This window comes from Ixodes scapularis, unplaced genomic scaffold (assembly GCF_016920785.2).
Source record: "Ixodes scapularis isolate PalLabHiFi unplaced genomic scaffold, ASM1692078v2 PGA_scaffold9__187_contigs__length_104089568, whole genome shotgun sequence".
In the NCBI taxonomy this organism is placed as follows: Eukaryota; Metazoa; Arthropoda; class Arachnida; order Ixodida; family Ixodidae; genus Ixodes; species Ixodes scapularis.
Genome location: NW_024609884.1, coordinates 31,868,676 through 31,895,363, shown reverse-complemented (window position 1 = coordinate 31,895,363; position 26,688 = coordinate 31,868,676). Strand labels below are relative to the sequence as shown.

Genomic DNA, 26,688 nt, shown 5'->3' with positions numbered 1-26,688 from the left:
TTGACCAGTCTCTAACGATGGCTAGAGTGCCTCATATTGAACGAGAGGCAATAGTAAAGCTGTCTTTGGAAGGTTATAGTCAGCGGAATATTGCATCTCTATCGGGACGCCCTATGAAGACAGTGAACAGGATAGTCCGGGCGTACCGGGATGAAGGCCAGATAAAAGATGCGCCCCACGATAACATCGACCAGGACCTGATGATTGTGGCTGCCGTTAATGACGACCCATTCCAGAATGCAAAGTCTGTCCGCACCACTCTTGAACTGGATGTCAGCGATACCACGGTGCACCGCTCAGAAGCCGCTTTCTCACACCATCCAACAAGGCAGTCCGCTTGAAGTTTGCAACTGACCACCGCAGCTGGACTGTTAACGAGTGGAAGTGCATAGTTTTTCCCGACAAGTCAACGTTTTCAACCCGTTGGGATCAGCAGCAAAGAGTTTGGCGCACTGAATGCACACGTTATCGCCCAGAAAACGTGAAGGAGGTGGCTACAAGCGGTTGGACGTCAGTGAACGTGTGAGCAGCTCTTTCTTGCAAGGCCTTGGTCCTTTGGTGAGGATCAATGAAAAATTCAACAGTGTCGCCTACTGCAACATACTGGACCACGATATGATTCCGTATGTCTTAAACGGGCCATGGCCAGATGGCTGCTATATTCTCCAGCATGATCTGTCACCGGCTCATATAGCCAAAGTCGTGACGGACCTCCTGGATCAGCGAGGGGTAATGCGCCTTCCATGGTGCCCAAAGGGCATAGATCTAAATATTATCGAGCCAGTCTGGGGTCGCATGAAAGTAAATCTTTCGAAGCTCTCGCTGGACACCGTAAACGCCGACGAACTTTGGAGAGCAATTCAAGAACAGTGGGAGCGACTTCAAAGTGACAGCACCTTCGTGGATGCCCTTTATGCTTCGCTGCCTTCCAGGATGGAATGTGTCATCCAGGCCGGCGGCGCTTAGGACGCGCTTTAAGCCACACTGAACAGAAAAAAGTATTCACACTCCAGACAGTGTTTTTCTTTTCCTTCCACATTGCTTGTGTATTAATTTTTTTGTCTTTCTTTTATATTGGCAGGCGTCAATAAAACTGTTTTCATCTCGCTGCCGCGAGCTTCCTTTTTCAAGTTCGCAAAGCTATCAATGATACGACGTATAAAAGCACCTAGCAATGTTCATCGTTATCAGGTGCCGCGCGAGAGGAAAGCCAGCATGGCGGGGGTGCCGTTAGCAGACGAAAGCGCACCGCTCTCTCCACCTTCTTTCCAAGAGCTGCCGCAGCGTATCGCCACGGGTAGGGTTCGAGGCTATTTGGCACGCGCTCCGCTGTTCCCTCTCATATTGCTCACGATAGTACCTTGGAAAACTTCTTGTCCAATAAAAGAAACTGGAAAGAGGTATGGTTCCCGAAGAAACAACCTCGAGGACAGTTCGGTGCGAACTATCCTCCACACAAGGTGGAGAATAAAAATCAAGATGACTTTAATCGTGATTTAAATCAGACCAGATCTACTATGATGATTTATATCAAACCTTTACCACAAAAATACCATGGAAATATTTTTGCTTGTCTATACTTCACACTTTCTAATTGCATTTGTTTGTACTTAAATTTTAAAAAAATCAAGCGAGAAACATTTATACAATACTTCGTTCCAGCTTTTGTCCGAGTGCAGTTAAAGCTACGTGTGACCGGAGCCAATCACACGCCGGCAATAGGTCACGCGATCTCGCCTGCACTTTTGTATCACTCCGCTGCGCCGCTGGTCGTCCGCACCGCCCGCGCTCACCGAGTATTTCGTCTGCTACGGGTGTATCAACGGTATAGTCTGCTACAGGTTTAAAAAGTGCCCTTTCACAATCTGAAGTTTAGTCACAGGGTATGTCAGTACGTAGGCTGGCTGCTGGCATCTGTGTCCAAGCTTTCCACCCGTCTGGCATATGGCATAGTTTCGGGATGTAAGTAAACATTGCAAGGTGCCCGATGACCCGGCCGTTGATGTTTCCTTGTATTGTCTGGATATACCAGAGCTCGAGGCACAACCCTTTCCACCAGCTTCTCGGCGTTCAATGTGATCGGCAAGTAAAGGGGTGTCCCGATTTCGCTGTGTATCAGTGAATTGTAGTGGCCCGGACGCTTTTCTTGTTAACAACGCATTCACGGTACGACGCGGCCGGAGTCTCCTGTCGAATTTGAAAGTAGACATTCATCACGATCGCTCGCGCCTGACGCTCGAACGTGCCTTTGCAAAAGGATGTTCTGAAGTGACTCGGTGAGGAAAGCAGCGAAGAACATGATTTGGCCATTACGGGAACGAAATCACACAGAACCGGGGGCTGCAGAGAACCGAGGCTGCAGCCGTGTTGCCAGCAGATGTACGCGTTTTCACCAAACCGCATGCATTTACATATGAGCGATGCTATATGCACTACGTAGTGCACTTTGGACGGAAATTGCTATATGCACTACGTGGAGAGCTTATGCCGCTCTGGCCACCCTTTTTCGAACTGCGCGTGTATCACTGGGGAGCTCGTTAACACAGCCCCCCACCTCCGTTCACGCCGCTTCGCGGCGACAGTATGCGGCTGCTAATAAGAAAAGTTAACCAATACACGCCGCTTCGCGGCGTCCAGCCGGCAACCCAAGCCCCGCTGTCCCCGACCTGCGAAGTCTGCAAAGTTTTGTCGACAACATTCGGTGTTCATCGCAAAAAAAGAAATATAAATATCGCCAAATGCCTCAACAAAACAATGTTCAAAAAAAAAAAAAAGGTAGGCCCATTACGATTATAACCCCGTACACTTGTGTACGGAGCGAACACCTTAACCCCTACGCTATGCCACCGCTTAGCAAACCCGTTGTGACTATTCGTTTTATACAAGACAAACGTAGTGCATTTAGCAATTTCCGGCCGAGCTGCACTCCGGAGTGCATATAGCATTACTCTTTAGATATATTAATAAAAACAAACTTCAGATATTTAATTCCTTTCGTTGCAAATCATCCTCAGCAGTACACATCTGGAATGTTATGCAATGTTTACGCACAAAACAGTTACTTGAAAAAAAATTACTTTTGCGGACTACTTTGTAATGCGTAGGAATGCTCTCTCGAAGTTGCAAACCGTCCCTCAGCCTTTGGCTGCGCTCGGACGGAAGCTGAAACAAAGTATAGGCCAAATACGAGCACAAAACCATGCCTTTCTAATCAAATATGAGCACCAAGTTTGATTCCTAACTTCCGTTTCATTCGTCAGTTACGTAACGTTCTATTGCAATCAAGTCAGAACATACAAAAAAAAAGCAAATAAAGCTTTGAACCCGTTGACGGTCAGTTTTTTTGTTTGTTTTTTTCAAAAGATGGTTTTTAGAGGTCGGATTTTGTTTTCAAAGGAATAGTATAACAAAAGTAAATGAAAAGGTTTTTCTCTAATTATCTAGTGGGAGCACGTATAATGCTTGCAAGCTGTTTAGGTGTATCGAAGCATTAAATGAAAATACTAAGGGCGAAAAATTGACTCCTTTCTTCCATTCAGTTTCATTTTGGTGCGTCCACTTTCACAACATTTTAGCGGCTTTAGATTCCTAACTGGATGAACTTTACAAAGCTTTTCCCTCAGATGATGAGTTCTCATCTTCTGAATTAAACTTCTAGAAGTGCTGGAATTCTGAATCGGAAGAGCAAGTGCTCCCCTTTGACACTACCACTAGAGCGGCCGGTATGCAAAGTGAGCATCATGCGCGCGGATTTCAAAGCTATAAATAGCCGGGCAAAGCGAAACACCATGCGAATATAACGTTTATAGTTCACCAAAGGCGTAACAAATAGCAACACCTCCTACGGTGTGTGCAATTTCACATCACCACCGTCCATGTATGGCGATTAACTGGCCAAAAAATCAAGCTGTTTTAGTGTGGCGGGGACTACACCAATAAAAAGTTAGTTACAATAAATCTTTTTTCCGCATTGTTATCAGTCATCGGAATGATTGATCAATCAGTCTGCCATGTAAAAAAAATACATCTAGTGATAAAGAATCACTTTTTAGCTATAATGATTTAAATAAAATCAAACTGATTTAAATAAAACAAGTCTGATTTATTTAAATACTTTTTCTAAACACAATTTCTTTTTTTTTTTTTTTTACTCTGCTTACGGGTCATCACGAAATAAAGCTGTAGATAAAGATTTCTTTCCGCAAAGCTTGGGCTTTTCTTATTCGAGGAGAGTTCCAGTCTGGGGTTTCCCGGTTTACCCCGAATTTGATAAAACCACTCGGGGGTTACTTTTCGGAGTTTATCGCGGCATCAAAAACATGTAACCCTAGTTATGAGCAATGCCATAGCGGCAGATTGGGAATTATTTCAGTCCACATATGTTCATCAATGTGTGCCCAAATAACATGCCAATAGTAACTAGCCTTAAGAGGGCGCGGTACCTCTATTTATTCGTCCGTTTCAGCCACCAGATGGCGCGCGGCTCGAAACGTGGTTGAACGCGCAACTTCTAGATGGCGCCAGTATCGAGGTGTGAAAAGGCCCGCGTTATCCGCTGCGTGAAATAGATCCCGAAATCTGCCGTGTTCTCCCGGCGGAGGAAGTTTCTGCATCCCTCGCGCGCGCTTGGTATGTACGCGCGGTGACCGAGTCCGGCCTCTGCGCTGTGTGATGCAGTGGGTGGCGCTCGTTTCTGTTCGGAGGTAGGAATAAAAATGCCGGTCCCCTTTTTTACGACGCTCGTTTCTATAGCTTGTTTTTCTTTTTTTTTTTTTTATCTCAAGTGACCTACAGTACCGCCTGTTCGAAATCGTCCTTTGCGGTGAGCGATTGAGAGTCAGGTTAGCATTTTATTTGGGTCAGCACTACACGTTTAATGGAGACCTCGGGCGGCGATGTAAATATGCATTGCTTCCCAAAGTGTGTCCAAGGTGCGCAATGACAATTGGAAAGGGTATTGAAGGCACGCGACCGTCGGTTGGTAAAATACGTGCGTTAGATTCACTTATTCAGTCTAATAATTTTTGCCAACGTCTTTTATCTGTTTCGACAAATGACATGGTCGAGTCTATTGATAACCTTAGCTAGATTGGACGTACGGAGTGTCCGGGCTTTAAATAAATTTGCTTCGTTTATGTGAATGAATAACTGTTTTCTCTTTTCCGTGCTCGGTGCTATGCAAAAATCGCTGAGATGTTATGGTAGCTCAGTGTGGCGGCGTTTTGCACGCTGACTCGCTATTGCATTCGCTGTGCACAATATGTGTTCAGATGGAATGTGCCAAATCGTATTTCCGATCGATATGATAGATTTACTTTGCTACAGTGTTAATTATATTTTCCTGATTTAAACTGGTTCGTCCCTGATCTGAGCCTAAGTTTAAATTCGAAGGGCAGACAGACTTAGCGTCGTAACAGCCGTAATGCGCAGAAAGAAATTAGTACCATGAAAGAAAAACAAAAGGATACGAGGTGGCTCAGTGTTATAGAAGTAATGAGTGTGCAAAGGATGGGATACGGTCCATTCGTCACATGCACACTCGTCACAGGACGATTGGTCACAGGACGATTCGTCACACAGGAACATTCGTCATAGGATGACTCGTCACGCGGCCAACCGGTCTCACAATAGTTCGTCCCCCCAAAAATGTATTGTTCAATTTGGTTCGGGCGGACAAAGGCGAAGAATTTGTAAGGAACGTTTTAGCTTCTGATTCGGTCCCGAACATTGAATGTTGGTTGGGCCTCAGAAAGTCGGTCACTTCTTATCTTAGCATGTCTTTCGCTTCTCGAGGTCAAAGAATTTGTAACAGACGTTCTAGCTATCTGGGTCCGTCCTGAACGGTGAATGCGGAGGCCATAGAAGAGCGACTATTTTTGAACTACATTCAAAAGGATGGAGGTGATCGCAACAGAGAGAGCCATGATGCTGCACGAGGGGTACTCGTACACATTCGGCAGAAGGAATTCCGATACTTGTTGGTTTTGTCGAATAGGTGTATGCAAGGCAAAACTAAAAACTAATTTGGCTGCCAGTCGGATTATTGCTCGTTCAAGCCTGCAACTGAGATCAACCTGCTGAAGACCCGTAATATAATGAAAGGAAAAGCGGATGAGTATTGTAATATTAGTTTATATAACCATTGGTTTACGTGACAGTGGAAAATTGTGAAACTCCTCATCAGGGTATGTGGGCAGATGTTGAAATTTACAATTTACTATCGTCCCCTGCTCGATCAATGAGACCAGTTGCCCGCATGACGAGTCATCCTGTGACAAATGTTCCTATGTGACGAATCATCCTGTGACCAATCGTCCTGTGACGAATGCGCATGTGACGAATCGTCCTCATCCCGGAAAGGATGCCATCGTACGTGTTTTTTTTTTTTTTTCTTTTTTGTTTTTTTAACTCTCCGTATTGCTGGGAAACGCTCAAGGTACCAGCAAAGACAGCGAGCTGGCGTGAAATTTCCATCGAGCGGAAAACGAGTGTGACTTTTATTTCATCATGCGCTTTCATTTTGATATGGCTCAAAATGGGCGCGAAATAGTAACAGGTAAGGCAACAAAATTTAGATGTTAGGTCTGGAGCACCGCCATACTCAGCCGTGTTGGGGGCATCTCTCGCGAGTCAATACGGCAAAGGTATTGCGCGTCGAACTGTACGTGAGAGTTATCCATTTCAGCGAAACCTTGATTTCGCAAAACTATTGTGGCTCGAGTCGTGGCTTCCAGTACTTGAAAGCCACGAGCGAGAAATAAATGACAGTTGATTTTGAAGGACAATCGCGACGTGGAAACCCATAAAAGAGAGTTCCAATAAGACGAGAGCTTCCCCTTCTCTTCAAGTGCGTGGGTTACGCTCTCAATCCTGCACCTGTGGTAACACCGCAGGCTCCTAAAATGGCTTTGAAAACGTTCCTGATCGCAAAAACTTTTCTTTTTTTTTTTTTTGTCGAGGCGCTATTTTATTTTTTTTACTTTTTGTCTACCTTGATACCCCATCAGCGCAAAAACTACCATAAACTAAAAAAAAAATAGTGGGCATACAACGACAACGCACCCACTGGGACCCGAGTCAAGGCAAGAACAACTAACTACTAAAAGGGGGAAAAAATCATGTTCGCATACACAGACAGAACGCCTCCATCGAAAGAAATGAATCATGCGCTTGTTCTGCCAGTCTCGTTGTGCGTCTGTCAAAAGCCACAAAGGAGGAAGACAATCAGCGCCTACACCACTCCCCCCCCCCCCCCCCCTCCCCCCCCCCCCCCACCACCCCTAAAAAGAAGAAAAGAAAGGTTTCTTGGGCGCGCGCGCGGTCGCCCAAGCGATGACCTTGGAAGGGTATGCGATTGTAGCACGTTTGTCCCCCGGTTGTGCCCCTGTCTCAAATGCCACGGTCCGTTTCTCCCAAGTGCCCGTCTTATCTTCCCGAGTATCAACTCCGCAGTGATTCTGAATCATTCCGATGCTTTCCAACGTTGCAAAACTGTTAGACGAATATTTGCACAGAAGTATACTCTGTTCGCAGAACTATCTACGGCGCTAAAATTCAAAAGCGCCGAGTTGGATTGGGGAACTCGTGTAGGTTTAGCTCATCGTTGGAACATTCTTATTCGCTCGATGAACTCCACAAAACGTGTAAATATTAGAATGAAGTTTCCAGAGAACGATAGTTGTTGTCGGGGTTCCAGGCGACCGGACAGGTCGCAATTATTGGCTGATTAAAAATTTTATTTCATAATCACAATCGTATCATCAAGGGCACGCCATTTCCTCATCACTTCTTCTACGAAAAGAGTTGCTGTATTCGTAGCACACACAGACGGAAACGGTTGAGACTGCCCAAATAATATCTTCTTTTGGCAGGTACTGCGCAGCGATTACACACAATGCCTCTAACATAAACATGCTGCTCCACATGTCTATTCACAAGATGCAATACATCGTTCTCCCAACTTTGTTGAAATGGGCATGAAAGCGCGTAACCGTCACTTTTTTGAAGTTCTACTTAGAGGTGAAGTGTTTACCGTAAAAAGTCGTTAATTATTTATTTTTTTCCGTTTACTACAAAGCTCGATTCCCTTAAATTTTTGTTTTTATATCGTCTCTACAGCGCTTTTACGTCGGTACTTTCGTGTTAGAGGACATCACATAATGTGCGAAAAAAACAACAAAAAAACGGTAGGATCGATGCTGCATAGCCTTTTTTTTTTTTGTAGACATCAAGAAAAAAAAAAAAAAGATAGTAGTTGTCTTCACTTCGCACTGCATGTTTTGGCACGGAAGTTCCTATTTGGTTATGATGTCTTTACTTTCTTAAAAATTATATACAGTAATTTAAATTACCGAATTACAAAAACGTCGAAATTGTATAATTGCCTTTCGTTGGGACGCCATGACGACAGCGACACTCGTGTTCCCTCGTGGTTTTCGCCAGCATTTCTACGATGAATTGCCAGGATCGCGAGATGCAACAGCGTGACACTCCGTCTTCTGTGACGTCATTTGTTGCACTTCGGGACAACTTTTGATGTATGGCCAGCATAAGACGCTAACCACACCTGTCGGAGACGCGCTGCAGGTGCCATAGTACTGCTCGTAAAAGTAGCTGTCACGTGCTTTGCTCCGCGACTGAGGGTTGCCAAATTACGGTGAAACGGAGTATAGACAAAACAGACTGGACGACATTTACCGGGCATCTTTAGAGCTGCGAAGCTCAAAATCACGCGTACTCATAAGATTTTTTTTTTCTCGCGTGTTTGTGATTTTTATGATGTCCTGCAAGCAAGAAAAAAATATATATGGTGAAGTCACTCCGAGGGGGTACCGATAACTGCGAGCCACGAACATGAAGGACTCGCTAACATCCGTCAGGAGTGTGAACGGTAAATCGTCACGCAAACATATTCTCACAAGCTGCAAATATTTATTTGGCTTAGCAAGTAGAATACTAGTATACTAACGACATGTGATTATTGTACACAAGATACCATTTCTCGGTTCTTCAAAACCATTTCCCAAGTCTGAACGGTCGCGCTACGGGCCGCGGCTAGCCGTGCCCTCGATAGACTACGGAGCTGCGTTGTGTCGTCTGCTACTGTACCGCCAACAGGAGAGCGCTAGCTCTGTGTGTTCCACAGATGCGTGTTGCGGTATAACTCTGTACGTCTGTCCTAGAGGAAGACAAAGAGATAGGCTCTGTGACCCCCTCCTAAGCTAACAAAAACAAACAGAAGTATACTCGTTTGGACTGAAAGGTTTACAAAATAGTGACCAGACATTGGAAAAGCATATGTCACAGAACTTGGTTTATGAAATGGCATCATTGTTTCGAGCAAGAAATCACCTGCTCACCACTGGGACGATGAAATCGTCACTATTTATTGCGTCAGGTATATTTGCGCTCATGAAGAAAAATCTGAACACATCCTTCTCCCAAAGTCCTATGTTGAATAATAAACACTTTTTTAAACATCTATGCACAAATAACTCATTTTTTTCTACACTTGTATATGCACGTTAATTGACGTCAAACCGCATTTTTGATTAGATCTTGATGTCTACACCAACTACATTCATATTTTTTAGGGCTTTATTGAACGATAACTTCAACTATAGTTAATGGAACACGATGGCTCGATCTCGACAAAAACCTCAACGTGCGAAGCTTCCACAGACGGTCGCTAGCGAGTATTCTCAATGTGAGACTTCAGAAGCTTTCGCTTGCCATAGGGAGCTTGCTTTCGACTACAGCACTGCACGGGCCCGGAAAGCGCGGAGCGCGCTGCTGTGGGGAGAGGTTGACTTACAAGATGACGTGTTACGTGGTCACGTAAGATGGCGTCATTTCGTGCAGCGTGATCACGTAAGATGACGTCATTTCGTGTAACGAGATCATGTAAGATGACGTGTTTGTGTCACGTCATCACGTAAGATGACGTCAGTTCGTATGAACTGACGTCATCTTACGACAACGCCAACAACATTAGTGCCGTCCGGAACCATTGACCTTAGAAACGCGCTTCTTCGCTTGAAGAGCTGATATGCGTTGATTGTTATTTGTTTCTTTTGCCTACTACAGACCATTCAAGAACTCGCCTTCTGGGTGCCACCAACTTCGTCTACTGGGCTGTGAAGCGCGTTCGAGCGTGCGCAATACCTCTCTAGGCCGAAAGATTGTACACTGAGTATGCGTTCACAGCTCAATGACTTTGGCATTTTTCGTCAGGATAGATGCTCCCACGAGAAGAGCGTAATGGATATGTGAATAGAATTGGAAATTTGAAATGTTCTTGTCCAATCGCATTTTTCTTTGGTTATCAACGCTTTTTAGCGTCATCACAAGACGTTCAACCCATAATACACTGGTGATTAAAAAATAAGCACCGAAAAACATGCACCGATTTTCGCTCAAAATAAACACCGGAAAAAAACATACCGTAATCATTACCCATGTCACCTTTTTGGGTGATATGTGAATTTCCAGAAGAACAGCGAGTTATCACCCTCCCCTAGGAATACCCTGACTACAGAGCAGGCGACCCGTTTTTCCCCGCGTTAGATTGTGGTGACCACGAACCGTACGGAGGTCACAGGACGTCCGTGAAAAATAAAAAGGAGGCAAACAACGATCTACTCTGTGCACGCTTCATCCCCAATTTCCACGACCCCAAGGCCGAAGGACGTTTGTGTGAAGGATAACGATAAAATAAAACTTTGCGTCAAAAAAAAAAAAGCCCGTTTTTAAAAGAAAAAAAAAAAAAGTAGAAACAAGCACAACGCGTTGACGGACCGCGAGGTTGTGGAACACCTCGCGGTCCGCTTGCCACAGGACGGTTGTCTTCGACCCATAGCTCCAAGGTGAATTTGCCACCTGCGAAAACACGGAGACCTACCCAGCGAGAACCAGGAAAGCAAGACACGCACACTGACGCCTCGGCGTGCAGAATGAAACAGGATACGGGCGCGGAATACGGCCGCGGAAGAACACCTCGCACAGTGCCGATCCGGCCGATCTCCGAACGGACGATTTCGCATATCGTGGACAGCGAGCGCCACCGCACGGGAGAGAGAGGTACCTTAAAAACGACGAAAACAAGCACCGACACCTTGGTTCTTTATATTTGCTGTAGTTACGGAACAAATCGACTTACATGAATAATTTGAATATTATTCGATTCCGTAATAAATTTAGAAGACATTAAACGCAATTCTTCTTATGTTTGAATTTAGATAATTTTGTAAATTCGCTCCGAACGCAAGAGTGCCGAATTAGTCGATTTTGACCATTTTCATGATTTTTTAAAGAATATAATTAAATTTATGACGAAACATCTGTTGCGTTTAGTGTCTCGATAATGACTCAATGTCTTTAAAGCCGAAATTTTCAAGAAGATCCGCGCAGCCGTTATTATGTGAGAATTTTTTTAATTTGGTGAAAAACCTCATGTATTCTCTATGGGGCTCTGAGGTGCGCCCCCTCTTAATCAGATTCAGATTATTACTGCCTCAGATGGGTTTGAACATTTGATCCTCCGGGTGCAAGGCCGGTGCACAGAATGATGGGGTACAAAAATGCACATAGTTTAGTTTACCATTTAACTTACCAGGCGGAGGATGAGGCCAGATATAAAAAGACCAGTCGTTGATAAGGTAAGTGAACCGAATGGTCAGTTGAATTGGAGGTAGGTTCAGTTGAGATGAGTAAGACTGAAAAAAATGGAAAAAGTAAGGGTTCAAGAAATTTTTAGAACCCATCACTGAAAGATAGTCAATTTATAGCACTATAATTGAAGCATGTAACCTAAAATAAATCAGAAAAGACGAAAAAGAAACCACCGAAACAAACTTACAGCAATGGGTTTCCAATGTCCAAACCTTTCGAATAGTGTATGCTGTTACACCCCTTTTTAACTGAATATCATTCCTAGGAATATGGACCAAGTTCCCCATACAATGTCACTGCTGCTATGGAATGCTGCAATGCTAAACACCGCTTAGCTTTATACGCATGGGAGTGGCTAAAATGCCAATGCTAAAATGTCTTCTTAGCCACTCCCACACATCTGTGCCAAATGGCACAGAAAAGAGGCAGCAGATATTTTTCCAGATTCTCAACATCAAGAAATGGGAAAATCAGAAGAGAAGCCTAATATATGCTAAATTACAACTTACATGAAATATGTCATGACACTGCTAATCATAAATTCTCTAGTTTCATGCTTGAACCACTGACAGTTCAGTTTGAACCAAATAGCAAAGAAACATAAGCCAGCAAGGAAAAAGCGAAATTGTTAAAGGAGCAATGCAACAATTTTTGTACTTTGCGCAAATACCGCTTAAAACGGATCCCTGACGTTAATGACCTATAAAACACGCGTTCGTTTTTCACCCCACGCAATAGAAGACTCAGAAAAAAATTAAAGAAAAATGAGCCGCGTTCACCCCCTCAACTCTCAGCCAGAACAAGCGGCCACGTGATCTGGAGCCGATTATATGCCGCCAGTGTTGATCATAGCCACGCGCTGGGGTTGGCAAAGCGCAGGACACGCGCTGAGTTCCAGACATTGTTATGGCTCGGCTGTTGTCGCCGTTGCAGCGATTGGACACGGGTCACAACCCGAATGCTTCTCGAGCTAGCAATTGTCACGAGCACAAGTCGAGTGCCCACGCAATGGTCGGGTCCAATCAATGAACCGCATTCAAATATCGTCACTTGGGTGTACTGCAATCCCCGAGTTACGTCATCAAATTTTGCAAAGGAGAGATTGAATGAAAATGATCGCTTTTGTCCTTGAAATTACACCGCAGCAAAGGAGTTTCTTGGCCAATGGCGTTGCGTGTGAGTATCCTTGAGTCCCTGGTGTGCCAGTAAGCTCGTGTACAGAAAAAAACATTCCAAATGAATATCGTTGCACAGCTCCTTTAAGTTAAAAGTAATATTTAACAAACCAGAAAAAAAAATTTAATAAATGAAGAGTGCATTTTAAATTTTGTGCTTTAACTGCCTGGATAGATTACGTCAGCGGTTCTTGAACTTTTGGCTGTCACAAACCTCCCGACACTCGGAGGCTGTTCGGGGACCCCCCAATGCATTCTGCATCAGAGGTATCGTGCAATGCCATAAGAGGGCTTGCTTCTCTTTTTAAGAGTGTTTTTTTTTTTATTTAGCACAGACCCTTGCGAACGCTTTCACTACAGTTTGAGAATCGCTGGGTTACTTTGTCACAAAAAGCATTTTTCCTGAAAAAAGAATTAATGCAATATTTACGCAGTAAAATACAACACAAAGCCGAAGGCGCAGCACATGAGCCATCATCCTCTCTGCATTTTTCTCTCGCAGAGACGTGGAGAAAGACACGTCCGGCGTACCTCTCCTCCACGCTCCTCTCAATCAACGGGAGGCTCATGAAATATTTCCATTTTAATGAGACTGTGATGTCGGCTTCCAAATAGAAGTAAATTTTGAGCCGGCGCACACAAGCAGACGAAACCATCCCAAATTTAAAATGTGTCTCTAATGTAAAAATTGCAAGAATCGTTTAATTTTTGGGGGGCAGGTGCATTTTGTAATACTTTCTATCCATGTAGCCTAAAACAAAAAAGGTTTTGGGAGCGGCATGTTTTTTTAAGACAAGGTAGGTCCAATATCTTTCCTGCATCTTTACATAAAACTAACAATTCTTGTAAGTAAATGATTAATCGCCCAGGTCACCTTACGAGAACCATAGGTCAGGTTAAAATATTTTTAGACACCGTTTAACTGTCCTGTTCCTCGAAAAAAAATGAATAGTTGTGCAGCCCAGTTTCACTAGTGTGCATAACCAGAATCCTTCACTTATTAGATACGTAAAAATATAAAAATTCCGTAGCTCTAGGCTGGGTCGAACTGGCCAAACGTTGCGCTCACGAATATAATGTTGTTTACAGTATCTTTCACCGATAACATCCCCCTGTAGCGTTGGTGCAGGAAAAGCCATTTCTATTTACAAATGTTTCTGCCTCGTGCATCACGCAGTCCCACTCCCCAGGGTGTGGATGATGGAGGCTTATTGTGGGAAGGCAATAGAGATTTCAGTTGCGCAAATAAAGATCCCCAGGGATGGTTCGCTAGTGATTGCGGCTATTCCTCCCGGCAGGTATGAGGGATTTTTTATGCCACGTGACCAGCTCGGAGGGCACAAAGTACCTAGTCAGCAGACGTAAGCGTTGCCTGTAATTTTCGTTGTCACTTAACACGATCATCTCCAGAATTACCTTTACACGTTGATCTTTAAAGTACACAAATGCAGTTAATTTCATCCACATATCAAGCCTGTTGACCCTCTCTGCGCACAAACGCAAACTTGAATAATTGAAGCGAGGACGAACTTTTGGCAGCTGTCTGTCTCGGCGTTGTCTATTCTGAGCTGCGTAGTCAAGGCTCCTACACCAACAAAGCTACTTGCACGAGCGCGCCGCTTCCTTTAGCGACTCTTTCACACAAAAATGCGTGCGAGTGAGACGAGAGACAAAGCCACGTGCTCTCACAGCAGTGCTGAGCTGCAGCACTAGGTAAGCTACGCTAGCCTTGACAACGTAGCAGAAAACAGACGTCGCTGATTTTTTTCTATAGGTACCTCGTCCCATGAAGTTCGACCACCTGGGGCGGTTTGCTAGCATTCACCAGCAAACCACCCCAGGTGGTCGATATTAATCCTCAGTCCTTCGCTGGGACATGCCAGATGCCCTACAATGGTTTGGCCAGTAAAACCCCCAAATGTTTTACCAGGGTGTGGACGACACAGTGGGCTCACCAGCTTGCTCTTGAAAAGAGACAAGAGACCCGAGAGGTTGCTGCAGGCCTGGGGCACATGGCTCAGGTGCACCATGTCGAAGTAGGTTGTCAGGCCGCTGCCCAAGCAAACACCATAGCAGAGCCGCTCCTGCGGGTGGTGCAACTGCACAAAGACCGGTAGGGGGCTGCGTGCAAGACACAAACCATGCCTTAGCAGTTCTGCACAAACACCACATGTTACTCAGTGCCAGCTAGAAAAATTTGGACACTCAGCAAGGGCGAGTCCCTCTGTAGAAGCTTTACGTAAGTTACAAGCCGACTTGGTTGGACGCATTAAAAAAAAAAGGAACGAATGCGGAGACACTCCCCAATGAAGAAACAAAAAGCTTCCCTCTTCTAAGGTCTTAAAGCGAAGTGAATACAGAATTGAAAAAAATAACAGTGCAGACTGTTTGGCAAGTTGGTGTTGTATCTGAGGATATTTAATAGTGTGCAGCGGTGCCCAGTTCTCTTCCTTTTGTTCTTGTCTTTTAATACTACCGTGAATACTTAAATTAAAAAAAAAAATTAATACACAAATAAAGAAAATTAGGTAAATTTATTTGTGCCACTCATTTAATGAAGTTTCAGTTATTAAAAAAAAAAAAATATTGAATAAAAAACGAAATTTTGGTTGGCAGAGCTTGGAGACTATTGAGTTCACCATTTAGAGTTGGTCAGCGCAACGCAGACAGAGCTGACGAGCAGCCTGGTCTTGTCCTCATTGGAAATAGCCTCCTCGTCACTGCTTGGTGAAATGACCAGAAAGTCTCGCAGCCCGTACCTGCGGTGAGAAACGCTCTACTTGGAGTTCCTGATTTGCAACAAAATTATTCAAAACGACGACAATGTATGCACTAGATGGACCTGCAACAAGATGGAGAATGATCACAAATAAAATAAAAATGGCTTACAAATCCTTACAAATGACGCTTAAAGGAGCACTCAACTGGATTTCGAGATTGTCTTTTAATGGCGCAAATTCAATCTATGCATCCTATAAAACCCAAAATAATGATCACACGTGGCCTTTTTTGCCCTTAAAATGCAACTAAACACCGCGACATGAGCCTTTTTTTAGATATCTCAGGAAAATGGGCATGTCACTATGTTTGGTCACGTCTTTAATAGGAAAAAGTCATATTCTTTGCCTGCAATGTGCGAAGAAATGAAAGCAATAGCTGTAGCACGGTCACGCAATGCGGGCGAAATGGTGCAGTCACGTATCTCAGCACGGAGGTGCAACATCATGGTTAATTCTCATAGCCGTTGTGATTGGCATCGGGGATGCCACTGACGAACGCCACCAGTGATCCGTGAAGTGGGTAAGTGCAGTGGACGTTTCTAAACACCATCCAACATTATGCGTAGCGACTGGACACTGTCAAAGTGGGATTTCACATAATGCGAGTAATGTTTGAGAACAAGTCTTTCAAGCAGACGACAGAAAGAATCTCCCTTCGTTGCGTCGTTACTGGCTAGATGCCGGGGCTCCCCTCGCTTCACTCTCCGCACTTCGCTGCCGACGGGAAAACCAACACCTCCTAGAAGAGAAGGCCATAGCGCTCCGAGTAGTTAAATCACAATCTCGGAGAGGAAGTCCATGGCGCAACTACGCAAGAAAATATCTGGTATCAATGTGAAAAAAATGTTTCTTGTCGAGTGCGCTTATTTATGTTTTAAAAGCGCAGTCTTGTACAATTTATTATGCATATAATATAAACGTAATATACAATGCGTGGCCAAGGTTGAAAGTACCGAATATATATTTATGATTATCCCTGTAACCGCGGGACTACGTGCAGTCCCGCAGCTCCCCACTTTTCAAATGAACCGGCTCCAATGCGACATCTTCCCTCATCAGGCTCCGATTCTGGTAAATTTATGTTGTGTGTGAGCTGCTGACGGTATGAAAAGGAACGCTGAGACATTTCAGAAGGGAAGAGAACCAAGAAAATAAAATCCAGTCATCGCCGCAGGGAGCGCACACAAGCAAGAGATGGGTCCGCAAGGTTAAGCCTTTTGTACCACACTGCTGTCGTTGCTCTCGTGTGTGGCTCTTCCCGTCGTTTTTCTGTCGTCACCACAGTCTCGGGTAGTTTTTTTGTGTTTGCATGATACTACAGCATTTACGTGGATTCGTGGAACAAGTGCTGCTACTGTTTGAGTGACGTGTGGCAACTAGCTAACAATGACACTGGTCGCTTCTTGCTTATTTACGAGCTTTCTTGGTCATGCAGGACAAGTAAAATGCTGCAGTCATTTTTTATTTTTTTTAAATTTTGTGATAGAATAGAATTTTGTTCTTCGTCATTAATCGTGTGCAGTTGCATTGACATTTGTGGAAATATTCTAGTTTTCACTGGAACGTGAATAACAAGTTTGCGTGAATACTGAAAGCGGGTTTGTGCTTCTGTGTTTATTTATACTAATGCTATTTTATTGCCTTTACCACATTTATACTAGAATCTTAACTGTATTAAGGTAATAGTATTATTGTATACAAAATGAGTTATAGTTTGTTCCAAGGCAGCTCGAGCCCATAGGGAAAAGTAAATTAGTTGACTGTAAATAGTAGCTCTAGTACCCCTGCCACACAGAAAAGTTGATATATTTTCATTAAATGATATAAGATTTAATCAGCTCGCGGTCTTGGTTGATTATACGAGCGTCGCAAGCCGGTTTGTCAACCCCATAATGTCATTCGATCGAAATTATATTAATTTTGCCATGTGGCCGGGGTATAATGCAAGAATTCAGTTACTGCACACGATAACATCACTTACATGATCGTAAGTCACACTTGTCTAGCCAATCCGCGTTGACTACGTCTACCTTATTTTTAACCGTGATCTGTTTTGCTGTGTCCAATCACTGCGTGTCTCGCCATTTTGTCGAAGTATTTCTGTATAAAATATGCATTCCTACAGCAATAATTGCGTGACTCAATGTTTTCGACTTAAAACTTACATTTTTCTATAGACGTCTTATACACATACCTCGTGCCATTTCATACCGATTATTTAGCGGTGTAATGTTTTGCCCGTGTAATAAAATGTTTTCTAGACCCCTTGCGATGTGCAGCTTTCATTTTAGCTAATAAGACATGCGTAAGTGACTAAAAGCGCGTTACGACGGTCTATCCACTTGCGTTGCCTTCGCTTTGACGCGCGCCCCCGATGGACTTCCTTTGCGACGTCATTAGGAGAGTGCAACGGCCTTCTCTTTTAGGAGGTGTTGGGAAAACCAGACTTCACCCTCTTCGTGCCAACAGGAGAGAGAAGTGTTTCTCCTTCCTTCTCCTCGCGCCAAGAGGGGAGAGAAAAAGGATTTTTCCATAGCGACAACAACAGCCCACGAGTTCAAAATTTCTGGAAAGTATCGCCACTAAAGCTATCGCTTAAAAAAAAAAAGCCTCGCATGATTGTAATTTTGGGTTTTCAAATACTTATGGCAGATAGATTGAGATTGTGCCATAAAAAGAGCATTTCAAAATTAATTTTAGTGCCCCTTTATCATGGCAGTAGTGCAAAACATTTCCTTACTAGATGAGTGCTCAAAAGTTAGGAGCACATATAAGCTGCCAGATCCACTCATTTTCATGGAAAATTTTCAAGGTCACATAGTTTTCGAACACACAACCCGGTTTCTTTCGACACACATTTATCAAAATAAAACTGCAATCTGGGTTTTGTCGGGAAAATGATATAAATAACATGACTTGGGTTTACATTAATCCCATTATCTAAACTAGTGAATGCATATTGTTACTGGATGTTTCCTTATAAAATATACCTGAGCAATAATAAGATCTAATGATCAAATACGGCCATGAGAAAAAGTCAACAAGGCTATAAAGTTTTACTCCGGCATTCCACAAATTACCAATTAAAATTTCACTTGGGTTTCACTTCTCAAGTAAAATTGTGAAAAGTCACATGCTCCCACAAAGATTCTGACTAAAATTGGTGAAAACACTGCCAGTCTGTAAAACAACCCTTACCACCGAACAAGATAGTGGGCACGAGGTGGAAAATCATTTCCCAGGTTCATCATGTCCTCCAATACAAATGGAGCTGGTTCATCTGCATATGCACCCAACAATCTGATTAATGCATGCATATGACAAGTATGCAAGACAAAAATGATCCCATCAATTGCAAGATATGTATATACTGCACATGCAGAAAATGCATGGGAACATAGCCTCCTATATAGGGGAAAAGCCTGTGTCTTTTACACTAGAACAATAGACCGCCATGTCGCGGTAAAAGAGGAAAGAAGAGCGGCAGGCAACGGGGAACCATTCTGAAGACAGCGCCACTCAGAAATACTAGCGACCCGAAAAAGCACCTTTTTTTTGCGGGGGGCATTTTGCAAAAGTGAAAAAAAAATTAAAAATAAACTTGGCTTTCTCCATAGTTCTTTTTTATGGCTTACGCTCCTCTCCTATGGAGAGTAGGAGTAGGCAGAGGATGTGCCGAGGGACTGGGAAAGGAGTGTAAGGCATAGGTGGGGAGGAGGGATGGATAAACGAGTTTTCTTTTGGCAAAAAACAAACGCGGACGGCGCAGGCTTTCCCCCTATGTAGGAGGCTATGTGTGAAGTTACATTGGCGAAGATTAGCAAAGAAGAGTTCTCCAGTCATTCATAGAAAATGTGAATATGTACTCTCTGTTTACTTAGTATCATTTAAAAAAAGAACAGCCCATGCAATTTGTACACTTTTGCATGAAGCTAAAAATATTTAGCTTCAATTCTGAAGACCAGGCATATGAGATTTCTCATGTAAAAATATATACATTCTTAGTCACTGAAGACTACAGACAATACAAATAAATAAGCACAAAGAGACACTAAGACCATTGCAAACAAGATTGCAAAAGAGACTTAGCACTCACTCAAACTTTTCCAATTAAAATTTAGGTTATAACCTCTAGCTTTGTCATACTTATTTCAACTGCTAATTCAAGCACACCTTCCAGACTTTCACCATCATCCCCACACTTGGTAGATCCAGCAAGGTAGTGCCTTGTAATCTTGAATGAAAAGCTGGCAAACTTGATGTCTTCTGCTGATGTCTCCCAGCATCCAGTTGACAGTTCACCCTAAAAATTAACCATGAAGCTATATCTTTCACACAATCTCAATTTGTCATAAAGTTTTATTATTCAAATGTGCATACCTCTTTCAATGGCTCCACTGGCTTCACCGATGTCAACTTCCATTCGTGGATAATTGCTTCTACAGAGGCAATGAACCTAAAATATGGGAAGCAGCATTTATTGATGTACTACCTCTACTAAGGTGTGCACAGGACACTTGGATACACATGCACACCAAATATAAGAGCTTTGCACAAACACATTTTTTGTACAAAGTTCCTATATCATTCAAGAGATGAAAGGTTTTCAGTGAAGAAAGATGAGGACAAATAGGCACATGCTGTACGTCCTTGCCCCTCTTCGTCAACACTTTCCTGATCGCACCCATACAGCACCGATCACTCGCAATCGATGGGCTCGGAGGCCGAGCCGTTTCAGAACTCTTGCTTGTTGCACCATCTTGTTGATAGTTTGAAGACTACAGTCTTGGTTTCTATGTTTCAGTTTCTCTTTCCATGTGGCAGTGATTTTAAAGCCAAGCATTGAGCCAATAAGATGTCGTTTGTGACAGTCGCAGCTGCTTCCACGGGAATGGCATGCACTTACTAGCATGGCAATTCTCAGAGAATCCTCCGTCCATTTTTCGGGCCTGTATAGCAGCGGTGGGTAACAAAAGTCACACCAAACAGGCATTTTCCCCCATGGTCAGGAATGAAAAAGCCTTTTGTCCCTCGAGTACCAACATGCTCGAAAAACTCTTGTTCCCAGAGGAGTTGAACATTTCTCAGTGTGGCAATATATCAAAAAATGAAGGTTGGGGAACTTAGATTAGCAACGAAACACGGCGCACGAAATCCATACGTCATAATGAAAACCGGAGTGAGCCACCATAATTTATAAGTTTTCTATGTCAAGAAACAATTCTGAATTAAAATCCACAGATATGCTGACTAAATTTAAATGGCAAAATCCATCCGTGTTTCATCTGAATTATTCCAAGTAAAATGGACAGAAAAGCGCGGTCACAGACTTTTAGAAAGAGAGTTACCTTTCCCATTCCGTTGACGTAGTAAAATCAGTGATCTCGTAAAGATCAGGATCCTAAAAGGCAAGGGTATTAAAATTTGAAAGTGATGACAGCAAAGTGGTAAATTCTTTGTGGCCTGCCATGCGCCGCCTTGATCATTACACACAAAAAGTGAATAGCAACGTTCATGAACAAACTGAATATTAGTATTAATTATTAGTAGTAAAACTAGTTATGAAACTAAAGTTGAAGAAAAAAAATTAACGACAGGTACAAGTGCTACACAACACAAGTATTGTTTCAGGGCCTGTCTCGTAACATGACATTCGTAACAGAATTCAATTCTCTCTAAACATTTAGCTGTCAAAGTGCCAGTTCGTCTTCAGTTCAGAGTTAAAATTGGGAATGAAATGAACAAGATACAGACTGATACAGACTCAAACGCGGCTGTCACACGTGATACCACCGCGGAAGAAACTGTTTTGAAAACTACTCACGACGAACTGAAGTTGTACGCACGGAACTTCGAAATAACGAGGAACATTGCAATGGCCGGCTTAAACAAAACACAAATCCCCGTAGTAAGACGCGCTGACACAAATATACAATATATATTGTAGAAAATAAACGAAAATAAGAGACTTACCTCGTCAAACGCACCTTCGTCTCCCATCGCGTTAGGCAGGTGGCCCCTAGTGTGCCTATATTTTTTAGTGTTTCCAACTGCATGATCGGGGTCACGTGGTTTATGGGCCGCTCTTGCATTACGAGCTGAGACCTTTCCTCTCGCTTTCCTTTCCACCACGTGACAACGCAAAGCATGCGCACTTGCGGCCACTTTGTCACTCTGCCCAGGAAGCGTATTCCAAACGCTCCCCATAGCTAAAGTTGGTCCCTCACGTCCAACGAAGTTGCTCTAGTCCCTCTCTTAAATCTAGGCTCTCTAGCTGCTCCAGTGTTGGCAGTCGGCACTAGATTCGCCGCTATTGTACTCGCTCAGTCATTACTTTGACAATTTTTACGTTAATTTCGGTTCTAATTTTTTTTTTTTTAAGATCCGGCGTTATTTATGGTTTTTTTTTTACTTGCTTTCTTTTACCAGCACAGTTTAGTGGAAATTGTGGAAATGCCGAATCGTAGGAGCGTTTCGTTGGTATTCCCAGCAAGCCGACCGGACGGCCATCTTGCTCGTAGATGAATTGCGGTTTTGCTAGCGTTGCAGAGGGTTGCGGCAGCGTGCGGAAGACACATTTTCTACACGCTCATCGTCATTCGCTGAAGAAGCTTTGTAAGACCTTGTGTAAGTGTTGAGACTTGCCATTGAGAATACGTGGAAAATTTTACGAACGCACAGTACCGTAGGAAAAGGGTAGAACTTGTCAAAAGCAAGTTTTGCCAGTCTCGCGACATGATCAAAGCTTCCTTAGCACGCCGAAATGCTGCGTCTTTATGCCTTCGCACGCTTGGATACCGATCAAGATTCGACGCCGTGTGGATGTGTGTTGCGAGTGCAATGCGCATGAAGCCCGTTTGTGCTTTTGGAGCAGCATTTTACTTTACTCTGATGACTGTATTTGTAATGTGTGGCACTCGCAGTCCAGAAACAAGCTTGATCTAGCGTCCAGTGACAACGGAAAGGGGGGGGGGGGGGGAGGCATGTCTTTTTCACGGTTTACAGAATACTGTGCAACAGCTCATCACCGATCAGTGGTCTGGCTCATTATCAACAATTGCACTTAATATCAAGTTTGAGCGCGGCTCGCCTAATTGTGATTGGTCAACAGATTGCACACAATCATGTGCCGTGCTTCAAAGATTTTCAATCTCGCCGTTTTGTACTTTTGCCATGCGATCCATTAGAGTAGATTTGGAACATAGCCATGGTTAATAGTGCATAAGAGAAACCACACAAAATGTTTTCCCCCCTTTATTGATAGCAACTCGCCAGAACAGCTGGACGATTCAGAACTCCGTGGCCAATATATGATGCAAAGACATCTACAAGCGACATCTTCAAAATTTTCCGCAGAGTCAATTCTTGATCGGTATCCAAGCGTGCGAAGGTACAGACGCAGCGCTTCGGCGTGCCAAGGAAGCTTTGATTATGCTGCAAGACCGATATGAAACTTTCTTTCGACGAGTAGTGCCTTTCCATACGGCTTCATGCACATTGCACACGCAAAACACAACCACAAGGCGTCGAATATTGATCGGTATTTAAGCGTGCGAAGGCACAGAGATGCAGTACTTCGGTGTGCCAAGGAAGCCTTGATCACGCCGCGAGACCGGCGAAACTTGCTTTTGACGAGTTGTACCTTTTTCCTGCGGCAGTGCGCTTTCGTAAAAATTTCCCCGTGGTCTCAACGGCAAGTCTCAACGCTTACACAGCGGCTTAAAAAACTTCTTCGGCAAATGACAACGAACGAGTAAAGAATGTGTCTTCAGCATGCTGCCGCCAGCCTCTGCAACGCTAGTGAAAATGCGATTTCGCCAGATGCAAGATGGCCGTCCGGTGGTTTCACTCGCGGGAGCGTGAAGCGCGATCCAGCAATTGTCATAGAGGTCAGTGGTCCCACACTCAAACAACCAACGAGGTCATTAGAGCAATAAACTGAGCTGAAAGTGACCCCCAATCAGCCTTTGCCATGTTGCACATTTGTTACCACTAGACACGTGACCTTAGTTTTATGTCTAGATTTTAACGAAGTACCGTGCACAAATAATTGCTTGTTAATCTTTAATAACAGTACCGACGAGATAAGTTCTGTTTCGTTGGTTTTAAGCCCAAAATGTGCTATTATGACAAAAACTAGGGCAGCCTCGCAATGCCTCCACTAGATGCCGTCAGCCGCGGTGCTTTATTTTGGGGTTTTATCGGAGCTAGACACTGATCTCTGGGGCTAACAGTATTGAAAAAATAGTTTGTCAAGTTTTTTACAGTGATCGCAATACAAATCTCGGCTCAAATTTTGCGTAAAAGCCTTAGGATTTGGTACGGGCACGTGTCTAGTGGTCAAAACTGTACAAGATGGCGGTAGCCAAATGGAGGTCACTTTTGCCTGGTGAATGGGATACCAGGTTATCGCTTTAAGCCCCTCTATCTAGTTGTATGCAATATACATATATATATATACATATTTTTTTCCACAATTTTTTAAACTAAATGGGTGAGTGAAATACATACAAATTCTGAAGACGAAACAATTCCAGAGCTTTACATATTATTACCAAGCAGTGCAATTGGCAAGTGGTTTTCCTTTCAGTTTTCACTTCACGACAGCTGAACGGTGTGGCACTCACACAACAAAATTAAATAAAGTCCAGAAGTGTGGCTTTCTTTCAAAAAGCTAAAACCTCAAACTATGAACTGTTGAAAATGTTGAATGAGCTGCAACCTTAGAAAGAAAGTCAGTTTCACGATGATAATGCAATTAATGCAAACGTGCAAGCGAGCTGGACAAGAATGACGATAGTAATCCTTGGAGAAGGGGAACAAAGAACAAAAACCAATCTCAAAACACAGGTGACTGGTGTGCAACCGAAAAAATCCACCTGGTCCTGGTATTGAACCAGGGACCTCTCCATTTCCAGTGGAGCAATGTGCATATTTTTGGTGCAACAATTTTTTTCGGTTCAAGCTTAATTGTACCAGGCACCATAAAGTTTACATACCAAAGGAGATAGAATTATGGAAAGCTCTATACTTTAAAACTGCATATTCATTGGCAATGTGGAAGCTGTGACGTAAGAGGCAGTGGCCATTGTGGAAGACAAATCGAGATCAAGAGTACATTTACGTCCAATTTGTCCAAGCCCTTGCCCCATTCAAAGTTTAAGGGTAACAGAAGGATTTGGTAAATTAATCCTAATAAAAGATCAGATTGAAACCATTTCGCTAACTAAATTGGTTAACCAAGTGCCAGGTAGGATGTAACTAGGACACAATTGTATGCATATTCCTAAACTTGCCATGACTAAAATAGTTGAACTCGTTTGATACAATAATGAAATTCTCCCTATGGCTGCATGAACAAGTATAAACATTTGAACTTCTCAAAAGTTCTCTACCAAAACAAAAAAAAGTGTCATTCACTTTTAGAAGTTCTTTCCACTCTGAAGGACAGACAAAATAAAGTACCAGACTGCCATTAATAACCCCAGTATTAGGTTCATGGTTGTCCACAACCAACTATATTTACCAAGATGACAACCAAAGCACTGTTAATGTTCACTGAGGGAATGTTAAACATCTAGATAACATGGTAGCCCAAAATCTGTCATATCATGCCATAATCTTGGCTGGATAGCAACATGCTTGCTACACTGTTATACTAGAGCATTTCTTTGTGCACAAGACCGGCATGAACATGGCCCTTTCATGAAACCACATTCCATATAGTTCCATATAGCGTGATTTCACTTAAAAGTGTGGCTTACATCTTGCAAGTAATTCCTTGGTTTATTTTCCTTCTAGTAAATGTATCCAATTACTATAAAACTGTTTAACGTGCAGTCATCGTTTCACATTCATATTAGGTAAGCTCTCTGGCAGTTGCATCCTTTTATACTTTCCAATGTGACACTAATATTTGTTCTTACTAACACAGTCCAATTATCCCTGTTCACATAAAGAGCACAGACCTTAACCATGAACAGAAAAGCGTTCGCAAGTCAACGTCACTGCTGACCTACAACTCCTCTTCAGAAACTGTCACTGACACAGATACTCAATTAAGAATATAAAAAATGGCTGGTACTCCCCTATGTTTGAATCAGCTGCTCATTACCAGCTTTAGGTGATGTCCAACACACCTCCTTTAACAGTTTTACAAGTTTATACAGCATCAGAGCAATGACTTTGAATATTCATCTGCTGGATTCTTCACGGATTCTTCACAAGTCGCATTTTTTCCCATCTGCACCATCAACTTGCAAGGTGCACTGCATACCCTACAAGACACAGCATAGGGCAATCACAGCAAAGAACCTTTGCTTGTTTGTAAATACTATACATGTAGCTTCAACATTGCATACAGCCAGCTGCTATTCTTCCTAATAGCATATCAGATAAAATAAAAATAAAATCAGGAGTGCATTACCGTAAAATCCTGAGAGATAACCCACCTATCAAGAGCAAATAAGTTGAAAATATGGAGTGGCCTAACTTTCGGTGTACAATGAAGAATATTTTAAAACATTACTACTTCTAAGTCATGTTCCTTTCAAGCTTGTTATGGTGGCGAGGGGCAACAAAGCAAAGATGACTGTACTACCCAGCTAGCAACGTTCACTTATATTCCGCCATAGCTAACTAGCCGCATTTACGCCGAGGTCATCACTGACCCCAATACTACTATTACTATGAGTCGGGTACCTTTCGGTGTTTAAAAAAAATAGCAAATCAAGCCAAAAATAGGGGTGGGTTATCTTTCGGGGGTGGGGCATCTCTCGGAATTTTACGGTAATGTTGGTAACACCTCGAATTATGGACAAACATCTTGCACCACTGCGATGCAGATTGCAAAGAAATATAATGCTACAATTTGCTTTAATAACAATCTTGGTAACAAACACTATTCAACTACAATGAATAAAACAATACACCCTGGAAACTGGCACCCCAGTCACTGCCCCAGGAATTAGCCACTACTTAGTCTGTGTCTGTGCAGTAGCCTGCTGCTCCTGCATTTTCTTCATAAGCTCTTCATCTTGCATGGACAGTGTGGTGAGCTTTTT

The 26,688-nt window shown here is 43.2% G+C and overlaps 1 protein-coding gene across 1 annotated transcript in view; it reads right to left on the bottom strand.

The window, feature by feature from the left end:
* Nucleotides 1-21,892, bottom strand: part of LOC8034357 (rab3 GTPase-activating protein catalytic subunit) — a 284,365-nt gene extending 262,473 nt beyond the window's left edge. The window contains exons 1-8 of the mRNA XM_040222765.3: nt 21,599-21,892; nt 20,974-21,026; nt 20,006-20,081; nt 19,799-19,928; nt 18,824-18,905; nt 15,485-15,604; nt 14,801-14,966; nt 11,612-11,714 (exon numbers count right to left, since the gene is read on the bottom strand). Coding sequence (XP_040078699.2) covers nt 11,612-11,714; nt 14,801-14,966; nt 15,485-15,604; nt 18,824-18,905; nt 19,799-19,928; nt 20,006-20,081; nt 20,974-21,026; nt 21,599-21,832 — 964 coding nt within the window. The 5' untranslated portion in view covers nt 21,833-21,892. The remainder of the gene's footprint in view (nt 1-11,611; nt 11,715-14,800; nt 14,967-15,484; nt 15,605-18,823; nt 18,906-19,798; nt 19,929-20,005; nt 20,082-20,973; nt 21,027-21,598) is intronic.
* Between the last annotated feature and the right edge of the window lie 4,796 nt (nt 21,893-26,688).